Raw genomic sequence first — 22,971 nt, forward strand, 5'->3', positions numbered from 1 at the left:
AAGATGAGACGTTAGGTTAGCTCCAGCTATGCAAGTTTTATTTGCAGCACTCAGCTCGACTCTGTTTGTTGATGAACTGTCCTTGCACCCACCTTGGAAGCTTTCTCCCACTTTTAGCCTTGAACCTGTGACATTAAGCAAAAGAACTGTCTGAAACCATTTTATGTGCTGCTTCTGAAAGTCCACACACATTTGCGGCTCTGCCTCACCCCTTAGAAACAGCTTACTTGTGGGAAGTCAGACATGCTATAAGTCCTATCCCTACCACCACCTTCATTTTCCTGGAACATCCCCCAGATCTTGTATGGGATGGAAGTCTTCTCTGTTACCAGTCACACACACACTCACATTTTCTTTAAGTGTGGGAGCTTCTTGAAGATGCCTGTAGCTTCCAGCACTGTGATCTCATTATTATTTAGGCGCCTGCAAGAGAAACAAAGGAAAGTAAACACTGAAAAAGTAGAAATGAAATTAAAGCCAGAAAAGCAAAACAAGGGTTCTAGGTGCCTCTCTCAACATTCTCTAAGGGCCCCTTCACTCATTCCTTTCCTCCCCTGTGCTGAGGCGATTGCTATATAAGAAAGCATGCAAAAGTACAATGTGAAGCCAATACACATCACCAGAAGCCAAGAATCCAATACACATCAGCTTTCTAAATTGTATATCTGCAGCAGAAAAACACTTGCATTGCACTTCAAACAATTCAACACCCATGCTTTCCTCCACAAAGTTTCTCTCAAAGTACACATTTGAAGTGGATGTATGAAAGTCTTCGTAGTATGCATAAGACAAGGGTCATTCCACTGTACTCAGTGAAGTGCTTGCACGCAGAATAAGTAAGACACACAAGATGTTTCAGACTAGAGAGGCATATACTTACACGTGACAGATACAAAAGGGAAGGGAAAAAGGAGGGGGAGCTGCAAAACATCAAGTTCAGGAAATGCATAGAGCAGTTTTAGGCTTTGACAATGCATAAAGTAGGCAGTGAATGCTGGAGCTAAGGGATAAAGAGAGTGAAAAATTGTCTATGGTGTTGTATTTGTTTTGTCTCTAGGGGCACATTTGCTCTTAAAATTATTTAATATATGCGGGGGGGGGGAGTCCATGGATAACAAGTAGCTTTTTCTGAACTCTTTTTCAACTTAAATAACTATATTCAAATTCGGCAGAATTCACAATTGGAAGCAAACATTAGGCATGGGTACAAAATGGAAAAATGAAGTCTGATTTGTGATTCAAAGCTGAACTAAACTATGAGTTGAACTAGGTTTGAACCAAATCATGAACTGAACTAGGTTTGTTCACAAACCGAACTGGTTCATAGTTCATGGCCCCACAAAACCCATTGAAAGGGACAGCAAATCCCTTTAAATGGAGTTTGCAGAAAGCCCAAAAAGCGAATGAGTGATGTTTAAAGGGACCACAGAAGATAGCCCAAAATACAGCTGAGTGGTGGGGAGGCACTCCCCACAGCTCAAGCTGTTGAAGGTAGTCTTTAAACTTTAAAGGGAGTGCAGAAGACAGCACAAAAAAAGCTGAGTGGCAGGGAGGTGCTACCAGCTGCTCAGTTGTTTTTGCAGCTTTCCTGGGAAACAGAAACCAGGAGTGTAAAGAGACTCGGTCCCTTTAAACCCGTGCTTTCTGCTCTATCCATGAACCACCACAAACTGCTTTAAAAGTCTGTGGGAAGTGTGTGATGGCAGACCCATCACGAACTTCTGTTTGTGAAGCATGAACAGGGCAAAAACTGTGATAAATTTTTCTTCATTGTTCAGTATATACTCATCCCAAGCAAACATGCAGTGAACCTTTACAAGAGTGACTCTAAGTCTAAACATTTTTTGCCTTTCAAAAAAAATTCAAATTGAAACTGTTGATTCGGGATATCAGTACCCCTAAAATAACAACTAGTACAGACTTGGTTTCCACAATTGTGTAAGTCACAGGGATATCAAAGGAGTTCAGGGTTTTTGTGGGAGGGGAGGTCATAAAGTTCACAGATAAAGAGAAAGCCTCACAACTCAGCTGTGGCCTGTGGAAGGCGCTCTGGGATCTTCGTCAATTTCAGATTGGAACATTCCACCACATTGGCTTCACAGCGGCACTTGGGAGGGCAGACCACATCACTGTGGCATTCACTATTCAACTGGTAATCTTCCGTACCTGCCCAGGAGAAAGAACACTGCTTGCTAGTGTATGTATTAGTCTATATACATGGATGTATATGTGTGCGGATGTGACAGATGCAGCTACAAGAATGCACTCCTGAAGGAAAAGGGGGTTCTCCCTGTCTAAATAATCCTCAGTACTCTCATATGCTCACCCTGCCAGATGTGGGAGCCCAGCTTTCCAACAAGGTAAGGGATCTACAGGTACTTCAGGAAGAAGGGAATGGTCCTGAAGATTTCTATATCCTGAGCAGGATACTTGGGACCGAGTAAGGACTAAAATGAGTTTCCAAAAATCCAAATTCCATTCCTTGCTCCATCACATTATTCCTCCTTCCCAAGTTGTACAGTCTCTCTGGTCATCAGTTCCCCCATGCACATAACTCTGCCTGATCCTGCCATAGATGGGAAATTAGAAACAAAAAAATCCAGTGGACCAGCTTCTATAGTTCCCTTTAGCTTCTATGGATGCAAAGATGTCTAAACAGAGGCATTAGTATTCAAACATTTCTTCCTGGCACCTCTCCTTCATAGGCTCAGTTAAAAAAAAAAATCCAGACAGAATTTCATTCCAGATCTGAAAAGTAGAGATGCTACAGTAATAGGCAAGGTTCATCCCAAAGAGAGAAACTCACCAATCCCAGTTTGATTTCTGTTATGCACGATATCTTGCTGGGCTAAAATACAGCCATTCAAAACCAGTATAATGGGCATTCCTACAACCCCATTCTGCCATCAGAGGCAGAGTACCATGAACATATGCATGCAACTAGCACATAAGTCCTAGCAAACCCAGCCTCTGTGTCTTGATCCCTTACCTGGAATGAAATACTGCTCTTTGGCTGTGAACAGAAACATGCAAACATTATTAATGTAAACATAGTTAAACTTAGGATACCAAGTCCATGCCCCTTATTATTTTTCAATATCTGAGTATACATGCCAAGAAACTATAGCAGGTATATCAACTCTTAATATGTTTATCTGAAGAAAAATAGTTATACTGCACCAGTGTGCAAGTTCTTTCTGACATGAGTATTCATTTTTGTTTTAAAAAGGAAATGGTGTAATCTTTGGCCTTTCAGTTTTCAAATAAGTCAATAATTTTATGGTAACATATCCAGTTCTGTTGAGGACTGAACAGAATGTGATGATCCCATCACCTCAGTTAAGTCCTTTCTCCCCTCTCCCTGGCTTGGCCTCACTTTTTGGGTAGCGGCAGAATTATGCTTGGATCCAGTGATGCACAAGTAGAAACACAAACAAACTTAGTACAGTTCCCCTTGAGCAACATCTAAGGCTTTCCATCCTCTATGTTATAGTAACAAATTGGTTGCACAAGATCTTGCACAAGTGGAAATGCAAAAAGTTTGACAACGTAAGCAGCAACTGCATTTTTTTTTGCACTTCTTGCACAAGAGCACTAGTACAAGCAGCAAATCCATACTGGATCAATTTCTTACTGTTTATTAATACGGTGATTCTTTCTAAGGTCGTTTTCGCACTCACCTTAATCAGCAGCGACGACCCTCTTCACCGCGCACGATCTGCGCGGATTTCGCACTAATTGCCGCGGAGCACCCAGAAGAGCCGGAAAGTCCCGGCGCTTTTGTGGCGCAAACGGAAACCGCCAAAAACCAGTTTCCGTTTGCGCCGCAAAAGCGCCGGGACTTTCCGGCTCTTCTGGGTGCTCCGTGGCAATTAGTGTGAAATCCGCGCAGATCGTGCGCGGTGAAGAGGGTCGTCGCTGCTGATTAAGGTGAGTGCGAAAACGATCTAAGAGTCCAGGAAAGAGATATTTTAAAATGAAAAGAAGGAAAAAAGAACTAAGCTGAATTTATGGATGGTGAAGAACCACTACTAATCTTTTTGCTTGGCAAGAAGGAAATAAAATTGGGTTGGGGAGAACATCTCCTCAATCCTTCTTGGGTGCCAGAGATAGAATCTCTGAATAAGCACACAAATAGGTGCAGGGGTTATGATGGGGGAGGAATCCCAATCTTTCTGTCCTGAGCCGCCAGTCTAAAAGCAACCCTGCTGTTGATAGCTAAGTCATACGTGAGCAGCGGAATTTCTTGCTCTTGATCTGTCCAATGCGTTTGTTGGCCAAGCGGCGGGGGCTGGCACAGCGTGCACCACTTGTCTCAATAGGATTGGCCCTCAAGAAGTCTGCCAGCCACTTCAGGTTGCAGTCGCAGATAAAGGGGTTCTGGGCTAGATGACTGTAGGGAGGAGAAGAAACAGGAAACATTTAGCACATGCGCCCAGGGATAGGTAAGCACACTCAGGATTCTGGGGGTTGCTCTGGTGGCTAATGTAAGAGGCCAAATTAGAGTCTAACATCAGAATTTTGAATCTAGCTGCTAAGATGGTACATGCTGCTGGCTCAATGCCTTTGTAATGCCACCAGGATGCTAGAACATGGGGCCCTAGCAATGATCCTGAGCCAGTGTCAGTTTTCCAGGAGGGTCTCTCTACCCACTGAGATGGCACAATTGAGAAATGATCATCTAGCTAGACTTTCCTCTTAGTGTGCTGAGTTTTATAGTCACACTTTTTCCTCTATCCAGATCCTGGACTACTCCTTGGAATCCCAGGACTCGGAAGCCCACCTTCTTCCTCCAGAATCCCATCACCCGTGGACACACCTTAAGAGAAGAAAGTACTCACAGGGTCTGGATGGCACGCAAGGTGGCAAAGGTGCCCTTAGCCAAGGTCTGGATCTTGTTGTCATAGAGTGAAAGCAGTGACAGGTTCTGCAGATCAGCAAAGGCATCTGCCCGAATGCAGTTAATCTTGTTGGCATTCAGAAGCCTGGAGTGGAAAAACACATTACAGCCTAATTGTGTGTGTGTGAGTGAGTGTGTGTGTGTGAGAGACAGACGGACAGACAGATATTACATGAAAAACATTCATGGTCGTCATTCAGAGTAGGAGGGGATTCCACTGACCCACCCAACTAATCACCAAGAGAATCCAGACTTAGACCTGATTAAAACCTTGTGCTGGTGGGTAAGGGCATCTTGCCATGAGATTTTTCACTCATCGGGCATTTGTTTAAACTGGGCTCTCAGCTGCTTTGAGTACAACTTTAGCAATACCAGAGATCCATAACTTGGGCAGGTGTTCATCCACAGGAAGCAGCATTGCAAGTGCAGCAGTACAGCTTAAATGAGACCCTGGGTAGATATAGTGGTGCTTGAAAAGGTGCAGAAAAGGGCAAGCAACATGATCAAGGGGCTACAGCACATTCTCAGTAAGGAAAAGCTAAGGAATCTGGGGCTTTTACGTTCAGAGGACAGACAAATAAGGGGATAGGGGTACAGGGTACTAGTTTACACAGTTATGCAAAAATTGAGAAAGTAGACAACTTTTTTCTCCCATAAGACTGGAACTCAAACGCACCCAGTGAAGATGGGCAGTAGATTCAATACAGGCAAAAGGAAGTACATTCAATACAGGCAAAAGGAAGTACTTCTTAGCTCAAAAAGTAATTGCCTTTTGGAGTTTACTGCCACAGGATGTAGAGATGGCTATTGGTTTAGTTGGCTTTAAAAGGAATTAGACAAATTCATGGAGGACAGGTAAAACAGGCTGTTGGTCAAGGTGATTAAAATAGAGTTCTCATGTTCCGAACCAGTGAGCCTCTGCATATGCTGGACTAGATGGAAAACTGGTTTGCTCCAACACAGCTGTTCTTACACTATTATGTGTGTAAATTCTTTTTTATCTGCTAGAATGGCATTTGAATCAGACAACATCCTACTTTTAAGTGCAGACTGAGAGGAAGAATCTTCATAATTCCCATTTCTTCCCTTCATTTATGGCCAAAAAACCTGTCTATGCAGTCATCTGAGATAGTGTGGCTAGTAGCGGGGAAAGCTGCAGCTAGATAAGGAGGGAAGTGTGGGCCAATGTTGGGGAGGAGATTAAGACCATAAAGGGCATTGTGGGGCAAAAAGATGCAATCTGAAGCAAGGCAGGCTATGTAGGAGATGAACTTATATACAGCGGAAGCAGTAGGTTGTACAGAATGAAGAAGCACCAAGAGGCAGGTGCTTATAGTGCTGCTAAAAGTTCTCAGACGGGCACACATGCAGTTCTGGGCTGCTCTGAGAACTAGTGCAAAGTTACCACATTACCACAACCCCCACCATGCACATGACCACGCAGCCTTCTAGCTAGCCTTCCCACATGTGCTTACAGTAATTGCAGTGCATACAGTCCCCCGAACACCCCTTTGGGCAGCTCTGTGATCTTGTTCCCATACAGGACTCTGCAAAAGAAATAATATCAGGCCTTGGGTTAGGAAAATCTCTTGATGTTTAGCCTTGATTTTCCTATTGTGTGCTGGCAAAAAAGGATGCAGTTCAACAGCTATTCCTAGGTCACTCTACAAGCAGAGCTGGCATACGCCACAGGCACCCAACTCGTGGGAGAATGAAACTTCAATGCACCAGTTTGCTTATGGTATTGGGACTGGGGATTTAAGCTTTTGAAACTAAGGCCCAATTCATATATGCTAAGCAAAAAGAACAAAGAGACTTCATCCCCAAAGACTTGGGTGAACAGAAGAGATTTCTTCTGATGCCTGAAAGAAGTTAACTATGGCACCAAGCAAATGTCTTTATGGATGGAGATCCATACGTGGAGAGCAATCATAGAGAAGGCTGCATCTCCAATAGATACCTGCCTAAGTTCGGGGGGGGGGGGGAGAGAGAGAACCTGGACAAGGCTTCTGATATCCACTGATGCAGCACAGACACAGTGAATAGTGACTGAGTCATGGGACTACAGGAATGAAAACTGAAAAAGGAGAACACTCTGATACAGCATGCAAGTGAAATTTCATTTCCCTGCTCTGAGAGTAGTGAAACTAAGCTGTCTCCCAGTGGGGCTACTCACAGAGAGTTGAGTGACCGCAGGCCTTGGAAGGCATCAGGTGCTATCTCTGAGATCTGGTTGTTGCTCAGGTCTCTGAAAGGCAAAAGCAGTCAGCACTGATGAAGAGATTGTGGGCAGTAACAAGCGACACACCTACATAACCCTTCTCTCCCCTTGAAGTGCTAGATTCTGCTTTGTGTACTTCATAGAGCCTAATGAAAGCTCCAGTCCAAATTCATACCAGGATGGAGGTAGGTCACATCTGGGGAAACACCCCACTGCTTTCCAGAGAATACTTTGCAATACACCAACCCCACTTTCTAGTTATGCTCTTCCCCTTTGTTTTTATCCACAGGGCATGTGAGATCTGCCCTTATTCGTGGTTTATCCTAAAACTAAAGTAAAGTGATACCATGGGCTAAAAAGGCATGGTGGTAGGAGTAAGGAATCTCAGGATAGCATTCTTGGGAGTTTTTCTAGCACAGGAACTTGTTTGAAAAATGACAGATGGAATAGCTCTGAGGAAAGAATGCCTAAAATCAGGCTCATGAATGAGATGTGTGCTATTGCAGATTTTTCAAATGGCAGCCAGGGTAGAAGAGGGATCACCACAGCTTGCTTTAAACCATAACAAGCTGGCAATTTCTTTCACTGAACAACCATACCTTTACTCTAATGAGCTTCACCCTTCTTATTTAGAGCTGGAAATCAGCATTGATCCAGATATACTTATGGAAAATGGTAGCAATATATTCATGTGACTGGGAAGGCAGTTTTCCTTCCTGTTCAGAAGATATCTGTATTGGCAGGGATGGATTTGCCATTATGAGCAGTCAGATACCACTGGTAGGCTGATGACCCCCTCCCAGGCTAGGCCAGCCCTGTGGCACAAGGGCTGCATCTGGCCCACTTGAGCTCTGCTGAGTGGGAAGACTGTGCCCAATCCCTGTGCCTGGCAATGGAGGTAGTACCTAGTGATTGGGGAGGTGGGGCAAGGGCAGGCAGACTGCCTTATCCTCTCTCCTTCCTTCCTTTGGGGGCTCAGGGTGGGTAAGGTGTGGGGCAAGGAAGGGTTGGGGGTAGGCCCTTTTCGCTCCCAGTCTCTGTGTACATATTGGTGGAACATGAACTTTAAAAAAGAACTAAGATCCTAGAACCCATCCAACTCTACTCTCCAGTCTCTCCAAAGACCCATCTTCCTTGCTCCCAGCAGCATGGGGATGAGGCCAGAGGAATGAAAGCTGGGACTGAAGGGGCAGGACAGGCTGGATATAATCTACATGCAGACACTCACATCCTGCGAAGCTTCTTGTATGATGAGAAGGCTCCAGGAGGGATGGACTTGATACCGTTCAACTCCAAGCGTCTGCATGGGAAACAGAGCACAAGTGATAAAATCTACTGGGGCATGCCTGTAGGAATGGTTGAAATCCAGCCTCTTTGGAGAGGGATGCTGCAGAGAGCAGGGCGGGAACAACTCCAAAGAAGAAGGGATAGATCCTTGTCCCTGAAGAGCTCACTGCATCCCATTCTTCAACTAAACTAAGACAGCATACAATTTATCCTCAGCCTAAATTTGCAGACTAATTACAGGCCTATCGGTAACACAAAATTGATGAAGCAACCACATAGCTCAGCATAACACACTTTCAGTTGCAAGCTGGGCACATGGTGCTAATCACATGACAGACATCAAACTGCCTCACCATGGGCAGATCTTTACACTGACTTATTCAGCCCACATCTCTAACATTTCAATTTGGGCGTGTGAATTAACTCAACATCAGAACTGGATTCAAGTTGATTTAGGACCAGTGTGTATGGATGCTGCTGTCTATATACCCACAGAGTGGATTAGGCATTTTTCGCCACTTCACCACAACCCTTCAATTTGCAGTGGCATGGAGAAAATCTCTCAGTCAGTAGGTTGAGCTATTCTGCATAAGCACTTTCTTGCACGGAGGCAGGCATCATGAGAAGCAGTTTAAAACTTCCTCCATGGGGATGCTGTCTGAATATATGTACCAGATCTATTGGCTTGAAATCAACAGAATTAAGGGGCCAGTTTAGATAAACACATAGTGACCTCTGTAGCTACTCTCCATATGGGATTGTTGTTGTTCAGTTGCACAGTCGAGCCCAACTCTTTGCGACCCCATGGACAAAGTCACGCCAGGCCCTCCTGTCTTCCACCACCCTCCGAAGTCTGCTCAATTTTCTGTTAGTTACATCAGTAATGCTGTCCAGCCATCTCATCTTTTGCCGACCCCTTCTTTTGCCTTCTGTCTTTCCCAGCATCAGGGTCTTCTCCAGGGAGTGCTCCCTTCTCATTTGGTGGCCAAAGTATTTGAGCTTCCTCCATATGGGATACCAAAGGCATATTCTAAAGTTGCTGAAAGGTATGGCAGGGGATCCAAAATATTGTTGACTTTGCGGCCATCAAGATTTTGCCATGCTAAAGGTTTCTGGTTTAAAATACGGTGGTCACACCATACTGCAACTGCAAAATTCACCACACTGTGGGGAAAATGGCAGCGTGAACAGTACATGAAGCACCCTGCAACTTAAATACTCCACCTTTTGCATATGAGGGATTTGTCAAGATATTCAATATGTATGTGGTGGTGGAAAGTGCCATCAAGTTGTAGCTGACTTATGGCAACCTCATAGGGTTTTCAAGGCAAGAGACATTCAGAGGTGGTTTGCCACTGCCTGCCTTTGTGTCATAATCCCAGACTTCCTTGTGGTCTCCCATCCAAGTAGCAACAAGAGCTGACCTTGCTCAGCTTCTGAGATGGTCCAACCTCGGCCATCCACTTAGGCTGAATAGCCTAGGCTAGACTGATCTCATCAGATCTCAGAAGCTAAGCAGGGTCAGCCTAGGTTAGAGAGACAGAGATAGACAGATAGATTGACACAGAGAGAGAGGTAGAGAGAGGGATAGACAGACAGACAGACAGAGAGCGAGAGAGAGGGGGATAGATAGATAGATAGATAGATAGATAGATAGATAGATAGATAGATAGATAGATAGATAGATAGATAGATAGACAGACAGACAGACAGACAGACAGACAGACAGACAGACAGACAGAGGGAGAGAGAGGGATAGACAGACAGACAGACAGATAGACAGAGAGCGAGAGAGAGGGGGATAGATAGATAGACAGAGAGCGAGAGAGAGAGGGATAGATAGATAGATAGACAGACAGACAGAGAGAGAGAGGGAGAGTCCAGTTCTGGATTCAGGAAAGCAGGCCCAATGCTAGTCTTAAAAATCTGCTTCCCTCTCTGCAGCAGCTTGATTAGAAGAGGAGAGATTGAATTTATGCCCTGCCCTTCACTCAGAGCCTCAGAGCAGCGTACAATCTCCTTCCCTTCCTCTTCTCACAGCAGACACCTTGTGAGCAATGTTCCCTCTAAGCAGTAAAGTCTTGTGAGCAAAAATTCTATTTTGTGAACTACTGGCATTAAAGTTGTGAGCTACTGCATACATTAGTTTGCTCTAGGGCCATTTTTCTAGAGCTGAGACAAAAATGTGTGAGCTGGAGGCTAAAAAATTGTGAGCTAGCTCACACTAACTCAGCTTAGAGGGAACAATGCTTGTGAGGTAGGTGGGGTTGAGGGAGTTTTTTCGAGAACTGCTCTTTCAAGAACTGTGACTGACCCAAGGTTACACCAACAGCTGCAAGTGAAGGAGTGAGGAATCAAACCCGATTCTCCAGATTAGAGTCTGTTGCTCTTAACCACTAAACCAAACTGTCTCTCAGCCCAGTTTGGCCTGAGATTGTAATGGCTTGGGAAGAACAAGCAGGGTCAGCCACAGTCAGGAGACCATTAAAGTCCGCATTTTTTCATCTTAGGCGGGCAAGGCAGTTGGCCCCTTTCCTGGAGAACGGCAATCTGGCAACAGTGATCCATGCAACGGTCACCTCGAGGCTGGACTACTGCAATGCCCTCTACATGGGGCTGCCCCTGTGCCGAACCCAGAAGTTGCAGCTACTGCAGAATGCCACTGCCCGGCTGTTGTTAGGGCTCCCTAGACGGGAGCTCATTCAGCTGGGGCTCCGGGGACTGTATTGGCTGCCGATAACATACCGAGTTTGGTACAAGGTGCTGGTTATGACCTTTAAAGCCCTTTATGGCCTGGGACCTAACTACCTTAGGGACCGTCTCTCCCCATATGTTCCCCAGAGAGTGCTGAGATCAGGGTCTCAGAACCTCCTTATAATCCCTGGGCCAAAGGAGGCCCATCTGAAAGCGACCAGAGACAGGGCCTTTTCGATTGCAGCCCCCTGTTGGTGGAACCAGCTCCCGGAGGAGGTGAGGGCCCTGCGGAGCCTTGAACAGTTCCGCAGGGCCTGTAAAACAGCCCTCTTCCGGTTGGCATACAACTGATTGATATCGGGATGCCTGAATATTTAAATTTATGAACATCAGAATATTGAACACTGGAATACTTGAAGAATTGATTTAAGGAAGAGGTAGCATAGTATATTGATGTGAGTTTTATGTATTTTTATGTATTTTATTGTATAATTATTAATGTATTTTAAACTGATTTATTGTTAGCATTTTGTATTGTAAGCCGCCCTGAGCCCGCCTTGGTGGGGTAGGACGGGATATAAATCGAACAAATAAATAAATTAATTAATTAAGAAGACCATTAAAGCAACAGTCGACCACCTGGGTTCCTTTCATGCCTAAAACGCCCTGTGGAAGGGGTTGCCATGAGTCAGTTGTGATGACAGTACATTCTTCTTTCCTCCCCATCCCTGTTATGATAAATTACTGATCTAAACAGTGCCTTGTAGCCACTGAGGAAACTGGAAGGGGACCTTCAGTCATTTCTGCCAGGGGATTACAGTTGCTCCAGGATGGTCCTAGGGCACAATTAGTAGCATCTCTGTTCCAGATCAGCACCAGAGAATGGAGACAAAATATTAATGCAGAGCAGACTCTGTTAGGAAGGTTCCTTGTGCTCTGTTCATGCATTCTTCTCCCCCCCCTCCCCACCCCGCATGCTATTTTCTACTCACATCTCTGTCATGGTCTCAGGCAAATTGGCTGGGATGGCAGTCAAGCCCTTGCCACGACAATCCACAATGCCATTGCTGCAGGTACACATGGCAGGGCAGGAACCAGATGAAAAACTGCAGATTTGGGCCCTCGCTGCGTCATTCTGACCTGAAGAGAAGGAGGAGCATTGCAGAAATTTAGCAATAACCTTTTGAGTATGACCAATCTCTGTCATTGACACTGCAAAAGCATCACTAACTGGCCACCTACTTTTTGCTTGTGGGACACTGTATTGCTAGGAATGTTTTGCCTCCCTTTTGTGGTCTTTACCACTCTTTGGTCTATGACTAGTTCATATGTCTTAGAAAGATCTGGCCTACTATGATATGAATGTCAGTCATAAAGGGTGTGTATATGTGTGCGAGACAATTAAAGCTATTCTGGCTAGAAGAAAAGCAGGTTTTGGTCACATTTCTTAGTAACTTTGTGTTAAAACCTTCACTTGTCTCAGTCACAACTTTTTTTTTTCAAAATGGGGGCACAAACACTTGTGCAGATAAATTCTAGCAGATTAAAATTTAATTATTCAAATCAGTAAAGATAGCAGACTGATAAAACAATATTGTTCCAATTTACTCCAATGTATGCTGGTTGCTTTCAGTGGTCTTAGACTAGAGAAACTCAGCACAACATGGCAATGTGAGTGTGCAAGTCAAGATGGAAAGAGTTAGTACAGAAACTGGCATGAGAAAGGAAGAGGCGCATATGGCATTCATGGTGGCCAAGAAAAGGAGACAACTGGGCACTGAGAACATGGAGGAAGCAGCTTTCAGAAAGCAAATTCCTGCACCACAGGTTTGATAGTTGCACGCAGCTAGAAATACAAGAGGCAGAATGGGACAAAAGGAGTAAACACAGGCAATTTTTGTGAGACCAGAGAGCAAGTTCTGCTGCACATAATGCACAGTTATGCAACTGTCACTGCCTGTTGTGAGAACAGGAAATGAAAGAGTTAGACCCATGAAAGGTGCTGAGATCAACCTTTCACAGTAAGAGGGACAATGTGTGTGTTGGCAGCACCAATGACTTCCTGGTTGTGGCAGGCTTGATCGTTCACCCTTAGGTCCCAGTGATGATGTGCTGAGTCTGGGAATAAAAGGGGCCAATTTCTGGCAATTTTGAGTTCTGAGAAACAGGTCTGTGTGAGGCTAGTAGGACAGCCCATCTCCCCTACCCTCATGTGCGATGCTAACCTGAGCAGCTGAATTCATTCTTCTGGATCTCTGCAACATTGAGGCCACGTAGAGAAGCCGGACTAGTGCACTGTGTGAACAGTCCAATGGTGGGGCGCTGACGCAGCCACTGGGAAAGCCAGCCCAAGTGGCAATCGCAGAACAGCTGGTTGGAGTGCAAGCGGCTAGAGGGTGGGAAGAAGAGGAAGAAAAGGGCAGTAAAAGTCAATTGCCATCTCCCCCCTTCCCCAGCTCACTCTGGCCAGAGGTGTAGGAGAGACTTCCTGAGAAGAAGACGCTGGACTTAGCCTGAGACTTAGCCTGCTGCAATTCTGCTTAACCCAGATCCCTGCCTATGAAATGCTAATGCCACCCCGACCCCCCCCCATACACAAACACACAAATTTCCTTCCCATACACAAAATGCATTGCTCTTTTTGCTTTTGGACAAGATCTTCACACATCCCCATACATGGGACCTTGGCACTTTGCTGGGTCTTCCCCATCAAGAAAACATTTATGTCCAAAAAGCAGGCCAAGCAGGTCAGAACATGCCTCAGACAGTTGCCAACAGAGTCTCCTGATAGCTCCCAGACCACCATAACATACAAAGTACTCTATTTTCCTTCTGCCTCATTCCACCCCCTCCACCCCTTAGGTTGCTTCTTCGGGTGCTCACAAGGTGCGGAGTTTGGGCATATGGTTGAAGCTGGAGATGGGGATGGTGCTGATGTTGTTGTTGTTCAGAGTCCTGCAGGAAAGAAGAAGAGGAAGCACATAAGTGAGTGTCTGAGACAAACATATTACCCTTCCATCTGCCGTGTATGGATATACCATAAACACACTGCCACATTCTCAGACTGGCAGCAGATCTTATTCATAAAACTTCAGCCTGCTGTAGGGGAAAGGGAAGCAGCATGACTCTCAAAATCTCTTGCACAAGCTCACCTCCACAAAAACTCCAATCACAAGGGGAGATGAGAGAAGCATGTCCTGAAGCAGCTATACTGATTCATAGGCTTGCTGGGAAGCTTCCATAGGATGCTTCTCTGGGATTTCTTCACTGGAAAACTTCCTCCCAATTACTATTCCTCTCATGTTTGGGAGCAAGGCAATCAATATGGCCAGGACCAACCTTCACCGAAGCACAGGAAGAACACTGGGCTGTGAGCTCCTAAAAAGGTAGTCCCCTGTGCAAGCACCAGTCGTTTCTGACTTTGAGGTGATGTTGCATCACAATGTTTTCATGGCAGACTTTTTTACAGGGTGGTTTGCCATTTCCTTCCACAGTCATCTACAACCCCACATGAAAACTGCTTTTATCTTTTTGACTTTGGAGACAATGGGCAATTTATAAACTGCATTTGCATTAGTTGGAACAGTGAGCAAGATTAGAGTAATGAACAGGACAAGGTTCACAGATTGATGCAAGGAAGGTAAGAGGCACACAATGTTAGGACACTGTATTTTTCCTCAGCCTCACCTTGACTGTGGACCATGCTCCCACTTTTTGAGCTGGGCGCTGTCACAAATAATCTTTACATATAAGACAGGCAGGTTCACAGAATCTCCTTTCAGACCACAGAAGGACCCTCCCAGGGAAACTTACAGAACCTCCAGGCCACGGAGAGCACGGAAGGCCCCTTCCTCAATGCAACCGATGTGATTCTTGTCCAGTTGCCTGTGTGACAGAAGATAAGATTACTACAGTCCCATATCTTGGAGGCTCCACACAGACCAACAAACATCGCAGGCCTGAAAGAGCCACTGAAAGGACAGGGTAACATGGAATATGATTTGGAGTGCAATTATGCTTGTGAACCTTGCATAATATTTGCAAGAGATGATCCCACTGCTTTTATTCTACTAATGTTAGCTGTTGTAGAAGGAGGTTTGTGGGTCCTCATCTGCACAAGGCACTTGGGTCTGGCCCTAAGAGATCAGTGAGCATTTGTGACACAATCTCAAGATTTCCTGGTCCTTGCTGTCACTGCAGTGTGTTAGGCTTGGTCACTCACAGATTTTTGAGGTCAGTTGCTCCACGAAATGCCTTCCTGGGAACAGCCTGAAGGAGATTCTCACTCAGGTCTCTGAGGAAGAGAAGTTCAAAAGAAGAAGATGTCAGGCAGTATTGTGCAAAGCTTAGAGCATCAAACTAGCTTCTGGGAGTTCAGGATTCAAATCTCCATATCCCTAGATTTGTTTTACATGCATGTGCATGAGCGTACATGCATACAAACACACACAAACTGCTCCATAGTCTTCAGGATGGCAATCCTTTAAAAACAAATAGAAAAACTGCCTACATCTTGAAGTATAGCTTAATCCTAGCCAGCAGGGGGAAGCAGAGGCTTTTCCATTGTTGATTCCTGTATCACCTGTTCCTTTATTCCCATACACTGTGTTCTTAACCAAGACCTTTGAGGCACAACAGCAATTCTTTGTCCAGAGTTCACCCAGGGCATTCTGCAGGGGGGTATCCTGTTTACTTCCTCACACTTTCTGCTGCTAACATACTTCTGCTGCCAAAAAGCATTACTAAAAAGTCTTCCTTAATGAGTTTCCAGCACCCCTTCAAGCTGTATCACCATCCACTGAGAAAATGTTCAGTTTTCTGAAGCATCTTCCTTCCATTCCTCTACCCCACATCACCCCTCTGCTGCTTTGAAAGGATAGTATTGGATGAGGGTCTGGAGGGGCTACTCATTAAATTTGCAGAGGACACCAAATTGGAAGGAGCAGTGAACACACCAGAAGATAGAGCTAGAATTCAACAAGATCTGAACACGCCAGAAAAGTGGGCAGAAGTGAACAAGATGCAATTTAACAAGGATAAGTACTGAGTTCTACATATGGAAAACAAAAATGAAGAACACACATAATGAATGAGGGATACACTTCTCGGTAGCAGTGTGTGTGAACAAGATCTTGGGGTATGACGGGACCATAAGTTAAATATGAGCAGCCAGTGCAATGCGGTGACAAAAAAGACTAACACAATCTTGGGGTGTATCAACAGAGGTATAACATCCAAACTGGAAGAGGTCATCATAGTCCTGCTATATATTGCATTGCTCAGGCCACTCCTAGAGTACTGTGCGCTGTTCTGGAGGCCTCACTTCAAGAAGGATGTGGACAGAATGGAGCAGGTACAGAGGAGAGCAACCAGGATGATCAGGGGCCTGGAGACCAAGCCCTATGAGAAAAGGCTGAGGGACTTGGGAATGTTCATCCTGGAGAAGAGGAGGGGTCGTGGTAGATAACTCACTGAAAATGTCAAGACAGTGTGTGATTGCAATAAAAAAAGGCCAATGCCATGCTGGGAATTATTAGAAAGGGAACTGAAAACAAATCAACCAGTATCATAATGCCCCTGTATAAATCGATGGTGTGGTCTCATTAGGAGTACTGTGAGCAATTCTGGTCACCGGCTCACCGCACCTCAAAAAGGATATTATAGCATTGGAAAAAGTCCAGAAAAGGGCAACTAGAATGATTAAAGGTTTGGAACACTTTCCCTATGAAGAAAGGTTAAAACGCCTGGGGCTCTTTAGCTTGGAGAAATGTCAACTGCGGGGTGACATGATAGAGGTTTACAAGATTATGCATGGGATGGAGAAAGTAGAGAAATAAGTCCTTTTCTCCCTTTCTCACAATACAAGAACTCGTGGGCATTCCATGAAATTGCTGAGGAGTCAGGTTAAAATGGATAAAAGGAAGTACTTCACCCAAAGGGTGATTAACATGTGGAATTCACTGCCACAGGAGGTGGTGGTGGCTACAAGCATAGCCAGCTTCAAGAGGGGATTGGATAAAAATATGGAGCAGAGGTCCATCAGTGGCTATTAGCCACAGTGTATGTGTGTGTGTGTGGGGTGTGTGTGTGTATTTTTTGGCCACTGTGTGATACAGAGTGTTGGACTGGATGGGCCGGCCATTGGCCTGATCCAACATGGCTTCTCTTATGTTCTTAATCTGGGGACCCAGTTCTGGCCTGTCATCAAATGTATATTTCTGGCCACAATCAAGCTCTAGAAACCTAGAACAGAAATACTTTGTCTCTAACTTTAGTTTAAGAACATAGCACGAATGGTATCTAGTCAGCTGATAAGCAAGTAAAATAAAAATTGTTCAACACATCCCTTTTTAAAGGTCCATATACAGAATGGGACACAAGAATATGATAGCTTCTTACTACTCCTGGGCAGGTTTCCAGGATTTTAAAGGCTATTCAGTCCTACAAAGTCAGAAGATAATTAAACATGGAGATCCCAAAGCACTGAAAACAGACCTGAAAATAATTTATTTTATTTTAAATATATTGTTTATGGTCCACTGTTCCCACTCGGACTCAAGGCAAATTACTCAGAGTGAGTCACTACAATCAACAGGATGGGGCATCGGTAAACAATGAAACAGGATCTGAGTTGTAGAACCAACCAGAATTTTCAAAAAACCAGAACTGAAGCAGAGCACACTTATTCACACAACACATTAAATGATGCAAAATGGCTTAGTAGGATCCTACTTACAGAACATTATACACAATAGTACAGACCACAGTCTCTAATAATTTATACAAGTAACATTGTGAATCATTTTGTGCAGTGCTCATAATTTCAGATGAAAAATGAGTGTTTATATTTTGGCTTAAAAGGGGAGTAACTGCATGAGACAGTCCAACATAGGGAAAAAAAGATCCCCACTGGGAAACATGATAGGGATGGCTTCCTCACACTGCTTTGCTGCCTTATACTGTAAGCAGCAAAAATATGCACAAGGAGTTTCATAGCTATACAGTCATACTAATGCTGAAACTGCACATCTGGTGGTTGATCTTAGGATGCCACTCCATACACGTGAAATCATCAATATCACGTAACAGTAAGCAACTAAAGCACAAAACAGAACACCTTAATGATAGTGACCTTTGGTTGGCTAAATGTATTTGAGGTAGGCACTGTGATAGATGCAGGGGAGCAGCATGGAGATCCAGTTACTGATAACATGACCATGTGGAGGCTGATCAAAACAAGCCCAGAGATCTCTGGAAACGAAGATAACAATATGTTCCTAACAACTGTATCGCAACACAAGGGCAATATATGCTCCGTCCAGTAAGTGGTGCTGTTTTACTTGATCTTCAGGGAATGCACCCATCAATCTAAATGTGCATTCAGTACTCATTTTAAAAATCTGGTTTTATTATTTATTCCAGATTTCCACCATGACCACCATCATCATACTGGTGATTTCTCATAACTGGTTACTGACAGGTGCTTGTATCACCAACACTGCCACCCACTTGCGTCTGCCCTAAGAAAAACTGCATTTCTAGGGAAGCAGAAGTGAGGTCCCATAGTGGCTGCAGGGGGTGAGATCCCATTGTGACTGCTGGACCTCTTGGAATTAATTCCTCCTTAAACTGCATTTTCCTGGGTCTCATGAAAGAGCAGATCCTCTTATCAGTTTTGCACAACCCCCCAAGAAATCCATAAGGCACATTTGGAATTCACTGGCTAAAATTTCAGATTAACTGCTCAAGGACTCCTGGTAATAAGGATCAAACTCTTGACTTGAAAAAGGGATGTTACACCATGCCAGTGTTTCCCCCCCATGAAGTACTCAAAAATTGTCTATAAATCTATCACACCCTCATAAAAACATCTAAGCACAGCTTGCTTTAAAATCTAAACAGAGGGCTGAGGGTTCTAGAAACCCTGTCCACATTTTGTGGCATTTTAAAACAGGCCTTCAAAATTCATCCGCAGAAATAAAGTATTTCAAATTTTGGAATAGTTGCTATTTAAAATTAACACTTTTTAAAGTTGCAGCTGATCAGCTCTTCTCAGCCATGGAGTCCTTTGTTCATCTGTATTCACTTTCAAGTCTTTCTTTCCCCAGTTTTTGCTTTATTCTCAGTCAAGACTAGCAAGCTGCTGCACACATCCTGAATCAGAGCAGGGTTTGGATATAAAGTAAGTGACTGTTCTTCCCAGGTTTTTGAGATCTCACTCCCTTTCCCTCCAAGGAGGACACTTCCTTGAAGAAGAGAGAAGCAAAAATAATGAAAGTTCCCTGCTCTCACCTTTTGTACAGATTTGTTTTCATTTAGTGTCATGGTAAATTCAAGAACCATTAATCTACCAAGACACCAATTATTCCATTCTTTATGATTAACAGCTTTCAGGCAACAACTCCGGCTTTAGAAGAACATCTGACCTACCCAGCAATCCATTCATGCCAACCCAGATAAATTGCAATTCCAAGACAAGCAGCTTCATTATAGCAAGGGAGATGATCATCATCTAGCAAGTGAGAAACAACGGGAGCAGCTAGCTGAGGAGATAACACAAAAAAGTTTCTCCCCAAATGCTGTACAATGTTGTTCTCCCCTCCTCCATTTTATCTTCATAACACCAACAACCCTGTGAGGTACTTTAAACTGGTAACATTCCTGGTCCAAGGTCACCCAGAGAGCTTCCACTGTAGAGTACTTATCCAAATCCTGGTCTCCCAGATTCCAATCAAACACTTTAATCCTTACACCGCACTGATAGTATGAGGTAGGAGAATCGCTCCCAGAATACTGGATCTGGAAGACAGCATCAGTCCTTTCTATATTTCTTGGTATCTCTGTGCTATAATCTAAAAGTTTTAATGAAATGTCCTGTGATTACAATACAAATTCAACATGAGGGTTTGGGAATGTAAAATATTCTTACTTTATGTTATTTAGCTCAGTAATGGGAGCACATTGTAATAATAAATTGCAAATGAGAGTCTGCCAGCGTAATAGGTTGTGGGTTTTGTTCTTCTATAAAATCATGCTATTTTCTGTCCTCTTCTGCCTTGCAATGGCCTCTTGTCTTCTCTGCCTGCTTTGCTTCTCCATTAGCTGACCTACTCTAGTATGATGGGGAGGCAGGGTTGGTACTTGTACTGAGAAAGAAGTTCGACTGGATGGCCCAAAATGCAGCTTCCAGATCGATAACTTTATTGATCAGAGATTAATTAGTTAATTAATCTGAGACTGCTCTGGCAACACTTTAAGGCCTTGGCAATCTAGACAACTGAGTGCTAAAAGGGGCTGAGGAGATCTTTGTCCTGGAACTTTAAGGTACCTGAGCAACTTCTGTTAAAGTCCTTCCTGGGTGGTATGACCATCTGAATGACACTTTGATGGTATGGACAACAAGAGAGGGTTTTTAGCTTTTCACTGAAAAAGGAAAGATAAAATTTTGTGTTTTATGTATGCAATACAATCGGCTTCTACCAGCTCAGGTAAATTGGAATCATTACTATCCAGTAGAGTTTTTACTGAGTCTATTTCTGTAGGAAACTATGGTGTAGTACATAAACACACATGCATATATGAGTGAACATGCCCATATATATGTAAGTAGCACTACCACTATTAACCTACATGTCACTCCCTTCAAGAAAACTGAGGGAAAGGGTAGTATACTCCTGGGGCAGAGACAAATATTCCCCTGGAGGCTGCATGCTAACTATTTAAATAATGCTGCTTCTAGAAATACTGCTCTCTTTTCTCTTTGAGATTGTCTGTTCTCTTTGAGATTATCCTCATAGAGGTTTTGTGCTGATTGTGGTTTACTCTTCCACAATCAGCTGGAAGCAAAACTGAAACTGGGGTTCCAAATGACTCTAAATGCAAACAGCACTATAATTCCCATAAAAATCCAGCATTATCCTCATTCAGAAGTAAGATCCATTCAACAAAGATTCTACTTCTTCCTGCAATTTTTCTTTCACTCTTTTGTTTTAGAGTATTCTTACTCTTCCATGACAAACCAGAGCATTAATGAATCAGTTCTTCATGGTCAGTTTTTGTTTGGGTGAGAGAATTAAGTGCTCCTAGTTACTTTGCAGGAAAAGCTCATTTTGTTAGTGTAATTTCACAGTAACATTATAGAAATCAAAACAAATAACAAAAATATGTATTTGCCTGCAATATAAAAAGCAATGCTTGATGTCCCCCATCTACAAAGAAATGATATTTAACAACTAATTAATTTCATGTGACAGTGGGAGAGAACAGATGTAGTCAGAAAGGCCTACAAATGGGTCTGACTTCTGCAGGCTACACAGGATGGCAACTAAGCTCCATTTCAACATAATTTGGCGGAAAGTTGGCATATTTAGGGATATACTGACAGAGTACCCCTGCCAACAACCCACTGGTGCTAATCCAATGCAACTGTGCAAGTTCAGGAGCCAGAAATGGACAATGCCATATGAATGCTGAGAGAGGAGCAAGGCTTAATCAATACCCTAAGCCCCCACCCACTCACATCCTGCCCATGGTGCAAGTGTAAAATGATGCAAATATTGTCTTAAATATGAACACATCCACTGAACTCAGTGGGGGTGAAAAATACCCCTCCCCCGGCATGTCTCTTCCCAAACCTACACAGCCATGGTGAAGCTTCAGATACAGTCAATGACCCCCAGCCAAAATGCCCATAATCTCAACTGATGGGCAGTTTGCACAGTCAGCCAAATATGAGAACAAACATTACTACAGCATATCATTAAAACTGCCCTTGCTCAGAGTTCCAGACACAGACTCTGACCTGGATACTCCAACTTGGGAAGCAAGGGCATTGTAGCCCACACAGCTGAATGCCAGATGCAGAAATGATATATAGCACGGGTGGCCAATGGTAGCTCTCCAGATGTTTTTTGCCTACAACTTCCATCAGCCTCAGCCATTTGCCATGCTGGCTGGTGGGAGTTGTAGGCAAAAACATCTGGAGAGCTACCGTTGGTCACCCTTGATATATAGAAATTAATAAGTAGATATGAAAGCTAAAGAATTTTCTGCCTCTGAAGTGACAAGAGAAAAATGTGACATAATTGTTATTAGGCAGAATAAGAAAGAGCAACATACAAGGCATAAAATATATGTCAAGGAATTGCAGGATCTTAATGAAGAAATTCAGAATTTGGAAAAGGGACAAATGCCCCATCACACCAGGGAAAATAAGAAAAGTGATTTTGTTGATTCTATAGCTCCATCAATAGTAGAGAAAATGGGTAGATCCAAAAAAAGATTTCAGCACAACTGACTTGACCCTGTTCTATTCCAGCTGGTCACCAAAAAATCTAGGGTCCCAACGTCAACCTCCAATTAACTATATAGTTTATTTGTTTGAACCCTTTCCAAGGATTACCCGAGTCCTTTTTGATCTGGTTTTAAAAGTGGCTATGGGACTGAAAATACTTGGTTGCTGTGGTGGATGACCTGTGCTGAGAGATTGCAGGGAAAGTGCAACATTGCTGGACCTCTCAGCTACTGCTGATACTAACTATCATAGTATCCTTCTAGACCACCTTTCAGGGCTGGGACTGGGAGGCACCAGTCTGCAGAGGTTTCATTACTATCTGAAAGGTAGGTTTCAGAAGGTGGTGCTGGGGGACTGATGCTTGGCCTTCTGACTCTTGGCTCATGGGGTCCTGCAAAGTTCCATCTTTTCTCCATGCTTCTTAAAATCCACATGAAACTGCAGGGAAAGGTCATCTGGAGTTATAAGATCTCAGAAGATGCTTGGAAGCTATTTTAATTGAAGCCCAATTAGAATGCGTTCCACAGGTTAGGAAAGGCACTGCCAAGTCAAAAAGAATGCCTGGATGGTTAACAA

At 43.8% G+C, this 22,971-nt stretch overlaps 1 protein-coding gene across 2 annotated transcripts in view; it reads right to left on the reverse strand.

Moving 5' to 3' along the window:
* The window catches only part of SLIT1 (slit guidance ligand 1), a 163,620-nt gene that overhangs the window by 19,700 nt on the left and 120,949 nt on the right, over nucleotides 1–22,971 (reverse strand). For both annotated transcript variants that reach the window (XM_060241859.1, XM_060241860.1), the window contains exons 5-17: nucleotides 15,325–15,396; nucleotides 14,916–14,987; nucleotides 13,986–14,057; nucleotides 13,328–13,491; nucleotides 12,095–12,242; nucleotides 8,350–8,421; nucleotides 7,077–7,148; nucleotides 6,376–6,447; nucleotides 4,842–4,985; nucleotides 4,230–4,393; nucleotides 2,990–3,013; nucleotides 2,022–2,166; nucleotides 349–423 (exon numbers count right to left, since the gene is read on the reverse strand). In XM_060241859.1, coding sequence (XP_060097842.1) covers nucleotides 349–423; nucleotides 2,022–2,166; nucleotides 2,990–3,013; nucleotides 4,230–4,393; nucleotides 4,842–4,985; nucleotides 6,376–6,447; nucleotides 7,077–7,148; nucleotides 8,350–8,421; nucleotides 12,095–12,242; nucleotides 13,328–13,491; nucleotides 13,986–14,057; nucleotides 14,916–14,987; nucleotides 15,325–15,396 — 1,296 coding nt within the window. The remainder of the gene's footprint in view (nucleotides 1–348; nucleotides 424–2,021; nucleotides 2,167–2,989; nucleotides 3,014–4,229; nucleotides 4,394–4,841; nucleotides 4,986–6,375; nucleotides 6,448–7,076; nucleotides 7,149–8,349; nucleotides 8,422–12,094; nucleotides 12,243–13,327; nucleotides 13,492–13,985; nucleotides 14,058–14,915; nucleotides 14,988–15,324; nucleotides 15,397–22,971) is intronic.

This window comes from Heteronotia binoei, chromosome 6 (genome assembly GCF_032191835.1).
Source record: "Heteronotia binoei isolate CCM8104 ecotype False Entrance Well chromosome 6, APGP_CSIRO_Hbin_v1, whole genome shotgun sequence".
Taxonomy (NCBI): Eukaryota; Metazoa; Chordata; class Lepidosauria; order Squamata; family Gekkonidae; genus Heteronotia; species Heteronotia binoei.